The sequence below is a fragment of the Taeniopygia guttata genome, chromosome 6 (assembly GCF_048771995.1).
Source record: "Taeniopygia guttata chromosome 6, bTaeGut7.mat, whole genome shotgun sequence".
NCBI lineage: Eukaryota > Metazoa > Chordata > Aves > Passeriformes > Estrildidae > Taeniopygia > Taeniopygia guttata.
In genome coordinates this window covers 21,514,145-21,532,487 of record NC_133031.1, presented here as the reverse complement: position 1 = coordinate 21,532,487, position 18,343 = coordinate 21,514,145, and the positions used below count along the sequence as shown (strand labels likewise).

The following is an 18,343-nucleotide window of genomic DNA, read 5'->3' as shown; positions in this document are numbered from 1 at the left end:
AGAGCGGGGGTCGCTGCCCCCTCCTCACGCCTCCCACCACTCCTCGCCCGAGTCTGGACGACAGCGGGGCTGGCGAGGGGCGCCCTGCGGAGCGGAGTCGGCGACGCCCGGACAGAGCGCGTGTCCCCCACTGGGGGCTGCGGGGCAGGGGCATCACCCGGCGGGATCTTAAAAATCTAATCGATGGAACCCAGGTGGCGCTGCTCGGGCCGTCATGCCGCTTTCCCAGCCCGGGCTGTCGGGCACTGCGTCCCCAGTCCCGCGGGGCCCTCGGCGGCCACATCGCCCCCAGTCTGCCGCCCGGTGCTGGCCGTCGGTGCCAGGCGGGACGCGAGCAGCGCGGCGCCACTTCCTGCTTCGCCACGCCGTGCTCTCGGCCCTGTCCCAAGCACGGGCAGGAGCCAGTGCGGCCCCGCCGCCTACGCACTCCCCCCACTCGTTCCCGGTCCGCGCAGTCAGGCGGAGCGCCCGCGCGGACCTTTCCAAGAGAGAGGTCCCCGGACCGGGTGCGGGGTGGCCGTCCGCTTCTTGCCTCCTCCCTCGGCCCCCGCCAGGGCCACGCCGCAGGGTCAGCGCTCACCCCCACGGGGAAGCCGAGCCCCGGCTGACGCGGTGCCGTGCGCCAGCAGAGAGCGGGAGCCGCTGCGGGAAGCGCCGAGGCCCCTGTGCCGTCGGGGCCCGGCGGGCGACAGATCGCGCCCCGCTGCGCCGGGCTCCCCCGGGCTGCGGCGGTGGTTGATTGGCGCCGCGGGGAGTTCGCTCGAGGAGGCGGGAGAGTGTTTGCCGGCGGGGGGTGGTTTCCCCCTTCCCTGGCCGGGCTCATTGGCCAGACGGCGCCGTGGCAGGAAGGGGACAGAGACCACGCGGGCTCCGCCCCGCGCCAATAGAAACCTATCGAAGGGTAACCCGAGCCCAGAGAAACCCGCGGCGGCGGTGCCAGCACCCAGCCGCCGCGGTCGGGGACGGCTTTCCGCAGGGGCGGCCGGGGGCGCGGGGGTGCGCGGGCGGTGACCGCGCCATGCAGTACCAGCCGCCGGGCGCGGCGCCGGCGGCCCTGGGCGTCGGCGTCCCGCTGTACGCGCCCACGCCGCTGCTCCAGCCCGCGCACCCCACGCCCTTCTACATCGAGGACATCCTGGGCCGCGGCCCCGCCGCCGCCCCGGCCCCCCACTCCCTGCCCGCCCCGCCGCCGCCGACGCTGCCGTCGCCCAACTCCTCCTTCACCAGCCTGGTGTCCCCGTACCGGACCCCCATCTACGAGCCGACCCCCGTCCATCCGGCCTTCTCCCACCACCTCGCCTCCACCTATGGCACCGGCGCCTACGCCGGGCCCCTCTACTCCTTCCCCCGCGCCGTCGGCGACTACGCGCACGCCCTGATCCGGCAGGACCCCCTGGGTAAGACATGTGCCCCCCTCCGCCCTCCCCGGCTGCGGCGCAGCTCTCGTCCCCATCCCGCCGTCGGGGCACGGATAAATGGGAAGTGCCCGAAAGCGGACCCCTTTCCCGCCCGCCCTGCCGCTTCTCTGTATTCCCCGGCTCTGTCCGGTCCCCGTCTGATTTACAGTAAATTAGAGACGTGCCATGCGCCGGGTCTGTCAGCGAGACCACAGTGCGCGGCCGCGGTGACTCAGATTTGTTTTCCTTCAAACCAAGTGACTCTGAGAGTGTCCTTAGTAATGTCGCATGTGGTTTTGGTGGGGAGTTTTAATTGTGCTTGGAGATCGCATGGCAGATCTCAGTCTTTCCTGCGGATGACTTGAAAAACAGTCGGGAGGCCGGCTCCACTCGCTGGGGCCCCCGAGGTTTTTCTGCGGGTCGGCTCGGGCCGGGCCGGGTCGGTGGCCCCGGGGACTACTTCGCGCCTTTGGCCAGGGAAGCGACCCCTCTGCGGGGGCTGAGCCCCGTGCCCGGGCTGCAGCACTTGTTCTTAGTGATTGCAAAACTGGACCTGACTCACCACATTTGTGCAGTGAAAGAGGCTGACCCTTTCCGTTCATACAGGAAACCTTGAGCTCTCGATAGGAGTAAATCTGGTTTCAGAAGCTGTTAAGTGTTTTCCTGGCCGCCTGAAGCAGGCTCTTCCCCGGGAGTCGTGCACATTGCTGATTACTTTATCGACATCCTCAATACAGACAAATTCAGGAAACACTCGACTTCTGATAGCCGGGATCCGTTTTTCTGATATTGTTCATTTCCTCTGTGTGGGATGTGACTTTATGACAGCTAAAATAACCAGTTGCTTCCTATTTTTTGAGTCTGTTTTGCACCAGAATTACTAAAGCCTGACGCAAGCAAAATCTCGAAAAACAATGCAGCAAATTGCAAAGGGTTCAGGCAGAAAGACAAACAGCGTGACTCAGTAGCACTGGCCAGAGCCTCCTGCCCCAGGACGCGGCCGCGGCTCCGCAGCGAGGCCGGTTCCCCGGCGTGTTGCTGCCTGCACCGCCTCGCCCCTCATCCGGCCACGGGTGAGCCTGGCGGGCACCCCGCGGCCTCTGGAGGGCAAACCCCCAGCCGAGGGTGGCGGACAGGAGGGCTCTTCTTCCCAGAAGAAGCCCAGTGCCCTCCTGTTGGCACATCACCCCTGCCCAGCCCCGCGATGTCCCCGCTGTCCGCAGGGACCCGGGCGCTGGCTCAGAGAAAGGGACACGGTTTCTTTAGGGCATCTCGCAGTGAAAGAGCAGAAGGAAGCAAAGGTCTTTTTTTTTTTTTTTTTTTTTTTTTTGGTCTCTTTCTTTGCGAGATAGACCAACAGGAAACACATTGACGGAAATGTTGCCAAAGCCCGTAAAGTGACTTTAACTGGTCTCTCCGTTTGGCGGAGGGGAAAAAATCAGAGAGGGGAAAGATCAGAGTAGGAACTGAGAGAAATAAAATCAGGCGAAGGAAATGGACCCGGCGCACTACCAGGCCTGGGCCCGGGAGGGGCAGGGGCTCCTCAGTCACGCGTGTCCGCGGCCGGCCAGTGACCCTCGGCACTGTGCCTCTCTTTGTAGGGAAGCCGCTGCTGTGGAGCCCCTTCATCCAGCGGCCGCTGCACAAGAGGAAGGGGGGGCAGGTCCGCTTCTCCAACGACCAGACCATCGAGTTGGAGAAGAAGTTCGAGACGCAGAAATACCTCTCCCCGCCGGAGAGGAAGCGCCTGGCCAAGATGCTGCAGCTCAGCGAGAGGCAGGTGAGGCCATGCCCCCGCCCCGGGGAACCGCACCCCCTTCCCGTTCTCTCCCGGCCCCGCCGTGCAGCTGCTCTCGCTGCATCGCTCCCGGGCACCTGGCCGGCTTGGGGTCGGCGGGGAAAGGGTTTTTGGCAGGTTCTTGCTTTTTGCTTGTAGCTTGGGTAAGGCTCCGGGCACTAACTGGCTCCAAGACTACCCCGCACCTTTTCTCATTGTCGTTGCTCAGGTCAAAACCTGGTTTCAGAATCGCAGAGCCAAATGGAGGCGTCTAAAGCAGGTACGTAGATGTTTCTGTTTCTATAGAAATAAGTATTTTAATTGTCTTATCTTACGCCATGCTCGCCTATTCCAGGTTGTATGCAGAAGTCATCTGAAAGGCTGTTTAACCTCTTCACCTTGATTAAAAAGACAAATAGTCATGCTGGAATCCATGAGGGCTCGTTCAGGCAGCACTAATGTTAAAAGCTTCTAATGCAGTTCCTATATCAATTATGCCCGAGTTTCACACACCACCTATTAAAACTCCACGGTAATTGTTTTGTAAACCCATATGTTGTTTAGCCAATTAATGTGGAGAAGATAAGTAATTGTCAGTAAATTACTTAGGCAGTTTTTTTTGAGAATATTAACTGGTGTTTTAAAATGCTCTCTCTTAATAAGCACAGGTCGGTGTATTTTGCTAACATTGTGAGAAAGCAGGTACAAATACCTTGTTTGTTTTGAGGAGCCACATGGAAGATTGAGTAGTTTTTAACCTTCCTTTCACAAGCAGTTACAAGGTAGTAGTGTAAGAAGTTAAAGCAGTTTCCCTTCCCTTAGAAATCATGCTCAAGCAAATAATTATTTAGGGGTTTTTGTGACACATAGGGGCTCAGCAAAAGTGAGGTCCCTTGGCTCAAATAGTTTTGAAAAATTCCAACATTTTGGCCTGAGTCTGTCTTCAGTAATGTGACATGGATGCACATGTTTTACTGGCAAATTCGACTTTAATATAAAAGTAAAAAGAAAAGAAAACTAATCACAGTACCATGCTCTAGATAAATCTTTTCTGTGACCTTTGCCTGAATTTAACTCAATCTTCAGTTGATTTTTTAATGAAGTCCTATTATTCTGGCAAGAGGCCGCCTAGGGCGCAGCCCGTGCTGCAGTGTCCAGAGAGCTCGCTTGGGATCTCAGCCATTTTAAGTCATTTCCTCCTTTTCATTTAGTCACATCCATTTCTCCAAGCCCGCACGGTTATATCATGGGTACGTGTCTCTGCCTGCTTTTTCTTTCACGTAGTGCTTCATGCCCCCTTAGGGGACTGGGCTCTCCAGACAGGTGCCAACACAGGGCTACTCTTGTATTCACAAACAGGGTTTTGGTTTGATTTTAGTGGTGAGTGTTTTAAAGTTGAGTTTTAGCTTAATTAGTAATTTTTTTCCATTTGCTTTTGGACCACTGATGGATTCAACCTCCCTCCTTTTGCTGTCGGTTGTAATTAAAGAAAGATCAGGGCAGGAGGAAGCTGTGTGTCGGTGTTTGTAGACTCATAATAAACATTTGCTTTGCTAAAGACAAAAGTTCAGAGGTTCCTGGGCTCCAGCAGCTCCTGACTCTTTTGAAGTGGCTGCGATAACCATCGCCAAGGAGCCTTATTCACGGAGCAGCCCCTGTGGCTGTGAGGGAGTGGGATCAGAGCCCCTGCCCGGCCCTGTCCCACTCGGGCAGCTTTATAGGCAGGAGGCCCAGGGAGGTAGCAGGACACCTGCCTTTTTCTGCAAGGTGGTTTTCCCACACAGCACAGCTGGAATTCCCGGGCCTCCTGTCTCTGTGGCCTGTAGTTCTGTACTGAGCAGGATTCTTTCATTGCAGGAGAACCCCCAGGCCACCAAAAAAGAAGAAGTAGAAGGTGCTGACAGTCACAGTGACCAAAGGCCGGAGAGCTGCCAGAGCCCCGAACAGAAGGGTAAGGAGGTCTCTCTGGATGGCTCACAGTACACCCCCTCACCAGCCTCCCAGGAGGACCTGGAGTCAGATGTCTCTGATGACTCTGACCAAGAAGTGGACATTGAAGGCGATAAAGGCTATTACACTGCTGCCCACTAACAGTCCCATGCAGAGAGCGGACCTAACTCGGCTTGCACTTTACCAGGGGCTGGTTTGAAAGAATATTGTGCTACAGGAGAAAACTTTCACCGTTGCATTGAAAGATAAAAGCATCACCAAATAGACTAATTTTATAACAAGCAGAGAAAGAAATATGTATTTTCTGCAAACAGTTCAGTTTTGGCATCTCTAATTTGGTTAAAGGACCATGTTTTGTATTTAATTATTTGTAAGATATGTTTGTACAATAATCACTGTTCTAACTGGAATATAATCCTGCACCCTGTCCTTACTCATGGTGGTGGAGGGGGTCTGAATCAGCTGTTGTCAGTGATCAGGCAAAACTCTAACTAGTGTGGAAGTGAGTATGGATTGCAGGATTAAGCCCTTTATATGTGTAAACAAATGTACTTTAAATAGATTAATTTAAACGCCCTTTGTAAGCAGAGAACCATGTTTTGTGAAATAGGGAGGGACTTGGCCATCCCGAGAAGTGCCTTATACTCACACGCTTTTATGTGCTCTCTACTGAGACATCCTTCTGTTTGTCAGGTAGAGTTGTCAGACAGATGCCTTTTGTTGTGTGAGATGAAATGTGCCTTCTCAGATTTTTGAGGTTTTTGCCTCACAGTTTAGATGGTTCTATTTGCAGAAAAAAAATTATTTTTCTCCTTTAAAATCTCTAGCACTGTTTTTTATGGATTTCCTATTTGAGAAGAAAATGCAGGGAGTGATAGGGCCCTGCCACAGGACAGAAACTGGCATCAGCTGCAGAGCATAAGTGAGGCACACAGCCGTGGGAAGATAATGCCTATCGTACCCGTATCTGCTTCTGTACATACTAGTTTTCTTTAAAAGTCTTGTGATTTTATACCTCACATTGTTCATATTTTGTACATACTTGTTTGGTGTTTAAAAAAAAAGGCAAAACCTGGTATTTAATTTTTGATGGACATATCTGTGAAATAAACCTAAACTCTGCAACACTCGCCACTCTGGCCGTCCAGTTACTGGCGGGAGAAAACCCAAACCTCTCCTCTGCCAGGTGTGTTGTAAGCGGCTTTTCCCTCAGTACTGTGCCAGCAATCAACCACCCCGCAGCTTTCTGGGCACCCTCGGCTGCAGGAGTCTAGTGTGGGCTCTCTGCTATATTTTTTTCCTGTGTTTCAGCCTCCCACCCTGCATTTCGGTTTTGCCCGTGCCTGTGCCCAGACGGGAACAGGCTGTGTGGCGGGAGGAGGAAAACCTGGCTGGCAAGCCCAGGCTGGAAGCATGGGCGTTTGCCCCTGAGTCGCCCTGACCTTGGGGGCTGGAGAGGGGTGCGGGCTGGAGGAGGAGCGGGGCCGGCAGGGTTTGCTCGGGGCCGGGCATCGACCCCAGCCGGGGCAGACGCTGACCCACCTGAGTCAACAGTGGTTATTCATCGGCCTTTCTCCGAAATGAGTATGTCGTCTCGGGGAAGGAGCACGGAACCAGGGTATGAGAATTGCTCCTAGGAGCGGGCATCCTGGGTGGGCACCCGCGTGGGTATTCAACCCCTCCAGGTGCCACAGTGAGCACCCAGGGACCAGGGATTTACACCTGGCCAAGTGTCACAGAGGCTTTTAGTGCCAAGAAATGCTTTTAGATAGCAACAAGTGACTATTGCGACTGGTAAGGGAAGATGGCCCTTAGAGCAGACAAGCTGTTGCCTCTAAGTGAGTTAATTCTTTCAGAAACATCAGCTGAGTTTTCTGAATAAGTGGCTATAACTTTGGTTTATCCAAAAACCGCTGTCGTGAACGGGGCCCGAAAAGATGAAGTGGTCGGGAGGTTCTGTGCCCCCTGCCCGTGCACGCCGTGCACAGGCTCCGGCCGTCCCCGAGCTGCTCCGGTCGGGGCCGCGGGAACCGGCCCCGGTTTGACGTGACAGAGGGAGCTTCGGGGTGTCCCGGGGCTCCTCTCCGCCTTTGCGCCGGGATCGAGCCGCCGTGCGAGGAATCGCTGAGGGCGCAGACAGCTCATAGCGGGTCTGCGCTGAGGAGGAGGCGGGTTCCTTCTCCATCCTTCGGCTTTCCCTCGCTCGGGGTGCCGGCCCGGGTCTCAGCGCGGGTCCCGCCGGGGACTGGGACAGCCACCGCGGGTCCCGGGAGCTGCGGGGGGAGGGCGATGGGGTTGTGAGGGCTGAGCAGAGCAGGGAGCGCTCGGGAAGACACAGTCCGCGTCTGCTCTTCTTTATCTGTTCATCTGTCCCGACCGATATCAAGGTGCAAGAAAATAGCGTCATCTCTTCAATGCGACTTCGTGTTATGGCTGTACTTTGGCGTGGGGATGAGAACACGCGTGGAACAGTGGAACAGAGCGGTCGTGGCGGGTGGGCAGCCGGGGAGGCCCGTGAGAGCGGACGCCGGGCAAGCCCCATTCCCACGAGGGCTGATGCCGGTGTTCCCTGCCCGGCCAAGCCGGGAGCCAGGCGGGCCCGATGCGACGGGCGGGGCGGGACGTCTGCCCGAGGACCTGCGCGGGGTCGCGTCCCGGGAGATGTAATGGGGTCCGGGGAAGCCGGGCTCGCAACCCAGGCTCTTTTCCCGCCGTGGCAGGGATTTGACGGCTCCCTGCAGGTGAGGAGCGCAGATGCACCGTCTGCAGCCGCCTGGCCAGGGATGTGGATTTCCAGGGTGTCGCGACAGCTGACAGCGCTGTAACCCAGGCTGGGCAGTCGCTATGTCCTTGCTCACCCGCCCACCCGGGGATGGGGCTTAGGGAGGTAAAACACACCGGAGGGGCCGGCCGAGCTGCCGATCAGACGTAACTCCCCAGCAGCTATCCCTAATTCCCCCAGATCGTTTCCACGCGGGGAAGACCCATGTGGGGATGACCACGGTAGGGCGGACGAGTATCTCTCCAAGTGCAGTCTCTTCTCTTTGGCAGGAGAAAAACCGCCAAAGCACTTTACACCGTTCGGGAAAACCTTCGAGGCTCTTCCGTGCCACCCTGCTCTGTCCTGTTTATTTGCCCGTTGGCTATTCCATGCCGAACTGGCACGTATGACCTTTCCAGCACAACTCCCGTCTTGTTTTTGACTTTTTTATCAGCCGATTCAACTTGAAAATGGTTATCATTTAGCAGAAAAACAAACAGAAAAGCACATTTTTGTAAGCAAAACGTTAATGATTGGAAGAATTGCACCAATTCCAGCTTGACAGTGTGTGATTAATCCTCCGGGTCAGGTACTTATATTTTTAGTCATTAGGTTCGTCGGCCTTTGATATGCAGAACTGTTTCTAGCCTAATAGGCTATCGACCGAGGCGCTGTGTACTTTGACTCCGTGAGCAGCGCGGTCCCCGGGCCCGCGGCGGGCGCAGCGCGGGATGCGCGGGCAGCGCGGGTGGGGCGCGTCCCGCAGGGCCGGCCGGGGGCACCGCGGCAGCGGCCGGAGCTGCCCCGGCCCCGCAGGTGGCCCCCGGGCGGGACAGCCCAGCCCGGCCCCCGGGCGGGACAGCCCAGCCCGGCCCCCGGGCGGGACAGCCCAGCCCGGCCCACGGGCGGGACACGCGTGGGGCTGCGCGTTCGCGCCCGCCGCCAGTGCTGCCGCGGGGGCGAGGAGAGGAGGAAGGCGGACACGCGATGTTTGCGAAGCAGGTCACTTTAATCCTTCACACTGAAATGTCCAGAGCCTCTTCTATTGCACAATAATAGGAAATAATAACTCAGGGCTGCTAATTGTTTGCTTTCGCTGAAAAGGACCTTCCTCTGGTCATATCGGATAAAAGGAGTTTTATCCATCCACTCACTTTAGTGGATGACAAGAAATGTTATTAGGACTGGAAGACATCTGCTTTTACATGTCTCCTCAGAGGACAAAAAATAAAAAAACCCAAAACAACAACAACAACAAAAGTCCCACACATCAAAAAAAAAAACCCCACGAGTCAAACAATAACATTTGTGCATGGGTATTATTGTCTTTTAGCTATGTATGTATATGTGTGTATATATATGCAAAATGTTCGTTTTTGAAGACATTATTTTAGCACATGAGAAAGTATCAAGACAGACAGCTGTAAACCTGAAAGATGCATGAACAGCAGGTCAGAGCATGCTGATCTGATTCAGATCAACTTCTCATTAACGTGTAGCAGTGGTTTGGGCTTAGTAAGGACTTTGTCCAGGTGACAACAGCTTACCAAAAAGCCTTTGCTGGCAGTTGAGTCTCTGATTTTGAATCATGGACTGCCTCCAGGCCTCCTGAGCATAGGAGGTTTGCTTATTCCTATTTATCCAAAACAGGAAATCAATGTGTATTTCTAAAATATTTCAGATGGTGCATGTCAAGGCCAAAAAAACTTTACACAATCGTGCAAAAGCCTTATCATGTTAACTTAAATGGCTCCGTTTCACAACTCCATTGTCTGAGAGCTATTGACAAATGACTACTAAACCCCGGGTGTCTCAAGCACATCCAGACTGTGTTACTTTGGTCACCTCGAGTTATACCAGCAAATTATTATTTGGTGGAGTCTTTAAATTGAGTTGACTAGTGAATTTCTCCCTGAATGTTAGATACCCACCCATGTTATAAAGACATAATCTCTAATGGGACTAATTGAGAGGTAGATCTTTTTTCCTAACAAATTGATACCTACCTATGTCATTAAGCCTTAATAATAAATAGAACTAATAGGTTTGTTTGTTGGTTTTTTGCTTTGTTTATTTGGTTTTGTTTCTGTTTGTTTCAATTTGTTGTCATTGTGGAGTTTTTTTTTTTTTTTATGTAGCAAAACAGCTTGATATTAAGCAGTCTGAGAGGCTGTGCTTATGCTTGTTTTATACTTGTCGTAGTGATTTTTTCATTTTTCATTCTTTTTTTTGTCTTTCCTGAAAGTATTGTTCAAGATGTCAAAGATACTAGCACAATTTTGGGAAAGAGATGTTCTGATTTTTTCACTCTCCAGTAAGCTTAGTAGGAGCAACCCAGTGTAAGGATATGTATTAATGACTAAGAATTTATCTGCTGACTTTTTACAAGACAATTGTTAGAGTGGGTATGTATGCAAGTGGGTATGTATGCCATTGTTAGACTGGGTATGTGGCCCAGACATTTTCAAGTAGCTGTTCAAAGGAGCAGATTTTTCAAGGGTGTTGTCTGAGTACATTTCGGTGAAAACAAAGTCAAAATCAAAACGAATTGCTGTGGTGGCCTTTAGGAAATGAATCAGTGCTCACAGTCAGCTAGAAATACTGACACTAAAGACAAACTTCACATTTCTTGTACAGTTTAGGCAAATGATTTGTGTTAAAAGATTGAATGGGCATGAAAAATGAGCTGCCATCTCATCAGCCTTAGGGAGCCTTAGGGAAGGGGCCATTTCCAGGAGGCCTAATTCAATCAAGCTTATTTAAGGACTAAATATCCCATGTGACAGACACATAGACCTCAAAACTTTTAACATGATTTTAGCAGGCTGAATTGCAGTCAGCAAGGAGCCCAGAATAGGACCTGCTAAAACTTGGCAGATTATATCTGTAGACTCTTAGTAGGTCTTGCTTTTGAAAAAAGAGTTCCTGACTGAACTAAATCTACTTTAAGAAAGCATCCTTTCCCCCTTGTTGTCTAGACAGACCCTTCAGGGTTTCCCTGCACTTCAATCTGTGCCATTGCTTTGAAGACCTATGTGGAGAAAATTCTTGCTGATCCTTTCCTATGCTATTATACTCTTAGGATGTTGCAGTGGGCATGCCATTGTAAGGAGTATTCTGTCATTGTCTAGACAAGTACAAAAGTTGTATTTTTAGAATGACTTAACAAACACTTTTAAACACTTCTAGCATTTGACTTGTCCTGTCTATGAAAGGTTTCAAATCATGGTAGTCAAACCTTGTTAGCTAGTATCTTTAAAAACACAACTTTTATCCTAGTCTAGACATACTGAGAGTTCTTGTCCTGGAAAACACCAACATGAGGGCAGAGCCGTTTTAAAATGAGTCAGGACTGCCCACTACCCTGCAATTGTATCTCAATGACTTACTGCAGCTATCAGGATAAAAATCAGAGGTTAAAAGGGGAAGAAGTAACTTTATTTTATACACATCAGTTCTTCCACTTCCGTCTCTGTGTAATAAGGAACCCTCTTACACAGCCAAAACCCTAATCTAGCACACAAAGTCAATCAGAGAGACCTGTTGTAGTCCTAAGGTATAGAAGGACCCAGTTCTGCAAAAGGATGGACCAGTGGCTGAGGTTACTTTCCAGGGACTTACCCTGGAAGTTCTTCCTGAAGGTACCTTGGAACTAACCCAAGTCGCTGTAAGTAGTTTAGAGACAATAACGCTTTAAGGAAAAGGTCTGCACTAATTTGGTCCATTTTGGATGATGGGTGTTGCAGCCCTGCCAGCGCTTCAGAGAAAGTTTAGCTCATTGAGGGCGTTTCGTTGGTTGATTCTGGGCTCCATGGTAGTAAGACACCAGATTAAATTTATCTCTGAGCATGCCAGTGCCAGTTAGATGTGGGCAGGAACTGCGAATGAGTTGCTCTGTTGGCTGAAAACAAACACGGGGCTGTATAAGTCAGGGTGAGAACAGCCAAGGGAGCTGAGCTGTAGTAGTAGAACCTTCAGGGGCTCAGAGGCAAAAATGATGGCATGGGACAGTAGCTCTGCAGCCCCATGGCATCCTGATGCAGGCAGTGGAGAAAACAAAAAATTTCTTCTGAAGTTTATCAGGTAATGGAGAATTATTGTTTTGGGTAAAGGGCGGAGACTGATCTGACAGTCTGTCAGGGACCAGACTGAAGTTTTCCATTCAAGTAAGATTTTGGATCGGGTCTGCCCTGCAGGGCTAAACCCTTTTCTGTGGCTTTGGCCCTGGAGGCTCATGCAGACATTGGCTTGGTCACCAGTAATGCACCTGGTATAATATTGTCTCCTTGGTGCAATACCCCGTGCAACTTCATGAGCATTTTACTCCAAGTAAAGCAGCCCAATTGGATTCAGTGGAATAGGAGCAACAGTGGCAGCAGCAAAGATGGCAGCTCTTGGCAATCTCTGCCACCTGAACCCACCTCTGTTAACAGGCAGGAGATGTACAGAACTTCCCCCAAATCATTTCTCTTTATGGTAACTCTGCTTTAGGGAGGACTGAACCCCATCAGATCATTAGTTGCTCTTGAAAAGCTCAGTCAGAAATGTATGCAGATAGTCTTTGTGTTCACCACTTCCCATACCATGGTACGGGAAGAGAATGCTGACACTGCAATAGCTGAATAAAAGACACCCATTTTCTGCCCGTGTTACTCTCATAATGAATATTGTTCTTGCTTGGTGCTGGTTTGCTCCACCAGCTACCCCTGCCCCACAGCCTTTGGGTGTGTCTGAGTGGTCAGGGTATACTCACAGAAAGTGCAGATGGTGAATATAAGTATGCTCTAAAATATATTTATGTCTTAATTACAAAAACTTACATGTAAAAGTACAGCTTTTTCTCCCTTTTTAACTTTCTCCTGATATTTTTGCTATAGCAAAATATATGCTGCCTACACATGGAAACAAATGCTTTTTCTAGGGAAAAGAATTATGCCACAGAAGCCTGTGGATGACATGACACCAGAACTCCTCTGAAAGTCGTGTGTGGTAGGATGCAACTGGTCAACTTCAGAGTCTTTTGCAAGACAGCAGAAGTTCCCTGTGCCTGAGGTAATAAACATCTTACATGCACAGTTGTGGCTGGAGAGGGCGGTTTATATTGATTCATCATCAACCACTCCAAAATGAGATTGCTGTGTTGTTATATTACCCTTGGAAGGGTTTTCCTGACAAAATTATTTTTCTGTTATTTTGTATTTTTTTTCCAAGATGATACTTTTGCCTCATGACTGTCTCCTGAGCTATCAATTGCAGAATTCATTAACGCAACCTGTACAATCTTATTTCTATATGTATGAGGAATAATCTAGTACTGGCAAATGAGGCACACATGATGATACTTAAAAGTGTATGTAAAGTATTAAGTTATTTGTTGGCTGCACCAGAACAAATGTAGGATAAATAATGCCATTAAATAAGAAATTGATTAAGGCCTTATTTTTTCTTAGTTGATTACAGAATCTGCATTACTACATACTTTCCATTATTTGCAAATTACACCAGACAGATTGAATAAATGCTTTAAAATGGGTTCTGAACACTGGTTTAGAAACACAGAGGAAGTGGTTTCTTAGACAACTGCTACCCACATATTGATTTAACAACAGAGAGGTGGAGGGGCAAAGATGATTATGTTGATGTACTGAACTGTTGATTGTTTAATTGAAGGTAAAATTTTTAGCTTCACTAGTCAATTACCTGATCTCATTAAGTTCTTAAAAATCACTAAAATACCGTTCTGGCTGAAGCAGCTGCACTTTGCTTCTATATTGTCTAAAGCATTAGGAAAATCATTTGCTAATGGTGATTTACAAGTGTAAACATGTGATATTTTTAGCATCTGAATAAGCTTTCTCCATGTGAGAGATTTTGAACTACTACCATGGACCAGATATGTAAGGGCAAAGAAGGATATGAAATGTGTTTTAATGTTTGATTAAATGAACCTTAAACTTCTAAATATTTTAAGGTTTCTTTTATTTGAATCTTATCAACAGGGTGGAAAATAGAGGTAGAAAATAATGACTTTTTAAAGCTTAAAAATAAAAATTTAAAGCTGTTTCAAATATAAATGCAAGAAAATTTTCAGCGCCTGTCACATAACAGAGTTTGTTTTAAGAATAAATATAAACTAAGAGAGCATTTGGCATCCCTGTGGAGGAAGAAGCCCCATGCTGTGAAAATGCTGAAGATGTCAACCTGACAGCACAAGGAGGACTCCAGAGCAGCCTGGCAGCACAAGGACAACTCATCCTGGGCCTCCCCTTGTTACTTTGGAAGTTGATGGTAGAGGACTTTGCATAGGACCTCCTGGATTCTATATGCCAGTGGGCACAGTACTGACGTAAGCACTGCTAGCAATCAGTGGCAATTTTTGTATTTCCAAACATCATAGGAAGACATTCTTTCAGGTTAACACATTTTCATTTTGCAGGATGCCTGTCCCATAAAAGGTACGTGATCAGTCAATAATCATACAATTATGTAGGAAGCCTTATTCAAAACCTGTGGTGAGGGTTCTGTCCTCGTGTGCTTCATTTAGTTTTTAAATCAGCTCAGAGAAAGACAGCTGGTTTCCATGCAGAAGGAATCTGGGATGAATTTCTTCATTCCTGCAAACAATGTGGCTTCAGTAACGTGAACTTGATGAACTCTCAGAAAGGAACTTGTCATGTTTTTCTCTCAGTTCGAAGATGTAACGAGTTTATGAACAAGTCCCAAAATGAGAAAGAGGGAAGACCTGGATTGTATTTTTCCCTCTTCACAAAGGGTTAATGAGACATAGTAGTAGTAGAGAAATAATTTAGGAGAAGTTCAGTAGCACTAAGATCTCTCAGTTTTTTGGGATATTCCCACTGATATCTGGTTCTGGTACTGTGCCAGTCCATGTGCCACCTAAAATCTCTTTGGAGTGAAAAATGACTATCAAAATATGAAAAGGGGACAAAAGCACACAGCACTGACAAGGAAATGTGCCAGTTCCCCTGTCTTAGAGCACATGCCTCCAAACTTCTCAGGAAATATAATTATCTTCCTATAATTATCTATTATTGCTCGAAGTTCCCATACATCAGTAGCTCCTAAACTACTGACATGGCTGTTACTTAGGGTTTTAGTTACTTGAATTGAAGTGCAAAGTGTAAGGCAAATAAAACTGCTAGTGTTGCCTTTTGATGTCATGTAAATTGGCAATTACGTTCTGCACAAGGCAGTGATATAAATTATTAGATCAACACGAATCTGAGGACATTCACATGGAGTCTTCCTTAATATCTGGTAGGTGCCAGAAAATATTTTGTGTTGTAACACAAGACAGTGGGCATGAAAAGTACAAAACCCAGTTTTAAAGAAAACAATATCAATTTAAGTCTTTCAGAGGGCAAAATTACTCAGAGTCTGGAGTTTGGGTTTGTTTTCCAATTTTTGGGGTATTGTCTTCTTAGGGTGTGGGGAGGGGGATGTTTTTGCTCTGCACTGTTGTTTTTTGACTGTGGAATTGTGCAGAAAGAGTAGAAGCTGTGTAGAGCTGTTCCAAAATGCACTCATATTGTCAAGCCAGGGAAGTTTGTTGTGCCAGTGTTATTTATGTCTGTCCAAAATGGTGCTGCAACCTTTCTCAGGTTAAAATGGCACAAACTCATTTTTGGATGGGGTAGAGCCTGTGTAACTTGGTTCACCACTGCAGGTTTTGGAATGATAGCAAATTTGACTGTGACTTTTTTACAGGAACAATTAAAACATTTTAAGCACTGATTCAAAGGTAATTCTTGGTGATAGCTGATATCAACAGTGGGTTGACTTCCTACTTGGTAAGTAGGCCAGAAAAGCCATCCTGGTGGAAAGGAGAACCTGGAAGGTTTCCTGTGAGCAGAGCCCTGTGCACCAGGAGATCCTGCAGGGAGAAGCTATAGGAGTAGCCAGCTCAAGAAAGTGCCTGGGGCCAAATATTTGCAGAACTGTTCTGAACTATAGTTCTGCATAGGGTCTTTGTGGTTTTGAGATAAAAAAATGAGGAAACTGAATAAAAACATCTACCCACCATAAGGGTGACTTGTATGAGGGTATCACTTCTGTTTGCCGTCTCCTCCCCCTTGCAGACCTGTGCACTGGCGGAGGCTGCCTTGCTACTCTTGGTAAACAACTTTAGAGGTGTTTGACTGTCATTAAAGTTCATGCAGATTCTTAGATGCCAAATATCTTGTAACCTGCACCCTGAAGATTACATGTTGATACACAGCCATCCATTTAATAATCCATTTAATTTCTATTTTTGAAGTAAAACAGAAGAAACAAGCAGTATTTTTCTTTTACATAATGAGTACTTAATTCTGAAGTAATTTTAAGGTCTCCTTAGTTTCTATTTTTATTTGTTTGTTGTTATTGTTGTGTTTGTGTGTTTATTTATTTTTATTCTGTTCTTATTTTCAGTGATTTTTCATATTCTTCAGAGTAGGAAGAACTATTTTTCTGGTAGCATGAGTTATACCAAATCCTGCAGGTTGCACTTAATGCTGATTTAGGTGTCAAACTTAGCAAGGAGTGTCAACCTAGAGAGACCTTTTCCCTGACAAATAAATCAGCATATTTCCTAAAATGAAGCCTGCAGGTGTTTACTTATTTTGTGTTTTTCATTCGTTTTTCAGTTGATTTGAGCTCATGCCAGTTTATACAGCACTAGATTGCTAGTTTTCTAAAATATATTCTCTAGAAAAGGAGAAATTACAGTGCAGTGTTTGCTGAAACTACAAGAGTCTGAGGTCATAATACTTGTTTATAAAACACATTTCTTAAACTTCTGTCTTCCGAGAATCAGCTAAAGCATAATGCTGGGAATAGAATGCATAATGAATAAAGATATTTCAGTGATTCATGAGGATTTGTCTCATTCTATTTCTAGATATGAGTAGGTCATTAACTATAACTATACATACATATACATTTAAAAGCAGAATTGTCCCTTACCCACTATGATAGTAGTATATGACACAAAAACACTGAAATGTTTCATCATATCTCAGCAGTAATCTTTTCGCTAATTTGGTACATCTTATTCTCAAGATGATAAACTTTCTGAAAAACCTCTCCATGTGATCATTCACAAATACTAAGGCTTTTAATAATCACATCATGCAATGCTTATGTTGCCTAGCCAACATTTATTGTAAATCTATTGATGCCCTGCTTTTAATTCCTAATGATACTAAAATTAAATTATCTATGAACTCCCTTACAACGTCTGTCTCCTGATCTGGAAGACTGTTTATACAAGCAATCAGGGAAGTTAGCTGCTCACTGGCAGGGCAAGTGTCTGCAAATAGTCTCTGCAATAACATATTAGCCACTGCAAATGGAGGAATATGAATTAAGCATATAGATTTTGCACTTGTTTCCTTTGTGCCTCCCCTCTTTCCTTGACATGTTTACTAACACATTTATAATGTAAGAAAGAGCTCTGAATGTTGAGCATTAATTACATGTGGGAACTGAAGCATAAAATAACAACTACATTTTATCCTTTTTAATCAAGAGGAAATGCTCTAATGTTGGATTTAGATTTAATGCAAAACTAAATATTTGACTCACCATATATTATGTCAGTAGATTGGCTGGTATTTATCACACTTTTCAAAACTAGAGTTTTAATGCCTCATCTGACATGATTTTGTCAGTCCCTGACAGAAAGCTGATAAAATGTCCATTTATGCCATTACAGCTGCCTCTTGTAGCACTTGTGCTGCTATGGAGAGGGATCAGTTGTCTTTTGCCTAAAACCTTTGGTTTTGATAATTTTATAACAGGTTGATCTCTAAAGTTCATTTAGCCCTATTACGGTAGATAAGTTTTAGACTATAAATCAGGTTTTAATGGAATAAAAATTGCTTAAATTGACTAGGTGGCCAAAAGTTATCTAAATACTGCATTCTTTCTGTCAAGGTAGCTGAAACTGGAGTTAAAACCACCACTTTTTTCCATTTCTTCCCTTATTTTTAGTTTCTTCTTCCTAGGACCTTTTTTTCCCCTTGCTTGGGCATTTTTAAAAATTTCCTTTATGCACTGGTAGTAAGAAAAAAAGGTTTTCCACAAAAAATGGTAAACTGAAATGGCCCAAATTATATGGTCCTTGCTGATCAGACAAGATGATTCCAGAGAACTCTGTAGTTCTACATCCCCCTCCGGGTGTGTGCTTTTACCCAGGCAGGACTGTCAGAATAGACAACACATTCCCTGCACCCCAGCTCTTATATATAATGTGGATATGCCACTGCCAGGTACCTTGTGCTCAAAAGACCTGCATTGGGAATATCTTGTTAGAAATGCAGCAGAACCATTTAACACTTATTTCTAACCCACCTCCATCTTTCATGGGTTCAGAAGTGGATGCTGTGTCACCCATCTGCTGACTGGGCTGCAGCACTGCTGGGACAGCTGGGACAGCCTGAGGAGCTGAAAACAAGA

At 47.4% G+C, this 18,343-nt stretch overlaps 1 protein-coding gene across 2 annotated transcripts; it reads left to right on the top strand.

Moving 5' to 3' along the window:
• Positions 1-882: 882 nt before the first annotated feature.
• Positions 883-16,753, top strand: HHEX (hematopoietically expressed homeobox). Of its 2 annotated transcripts, XM_030276110.4 has the most exons (5): positions 883-1,397; positions 2,999-3,177; positions 3,404-3,454; positions 5,032-5,125; positions 12,807-16,753. In XM_030276110.4, exons 1-5 carry the CDS (start codon positions 1,019-1,021, stop codon positions 12,860-12,862), a joined length of 759 nt encoding a protein of 252 aa, XP_030131970.3. In that variant the 5' UTR covers positions 883-1,018; the 3' UTR covers positions 12,863-16,753. The 2 variants fall into 2 exon arrangements, with proteins under 2 accessions (XP_030131970.3, XP_030131969.1); XM_030276109.4 differs by lacking the exon at positions 12,807-16,753 and having other exon boundaries at positions 888-1,397; positions 5,032-6,254.
• The last annotated feature ends 1,590 nt before the right edge of the window (positions 16,754-18,343 follow it).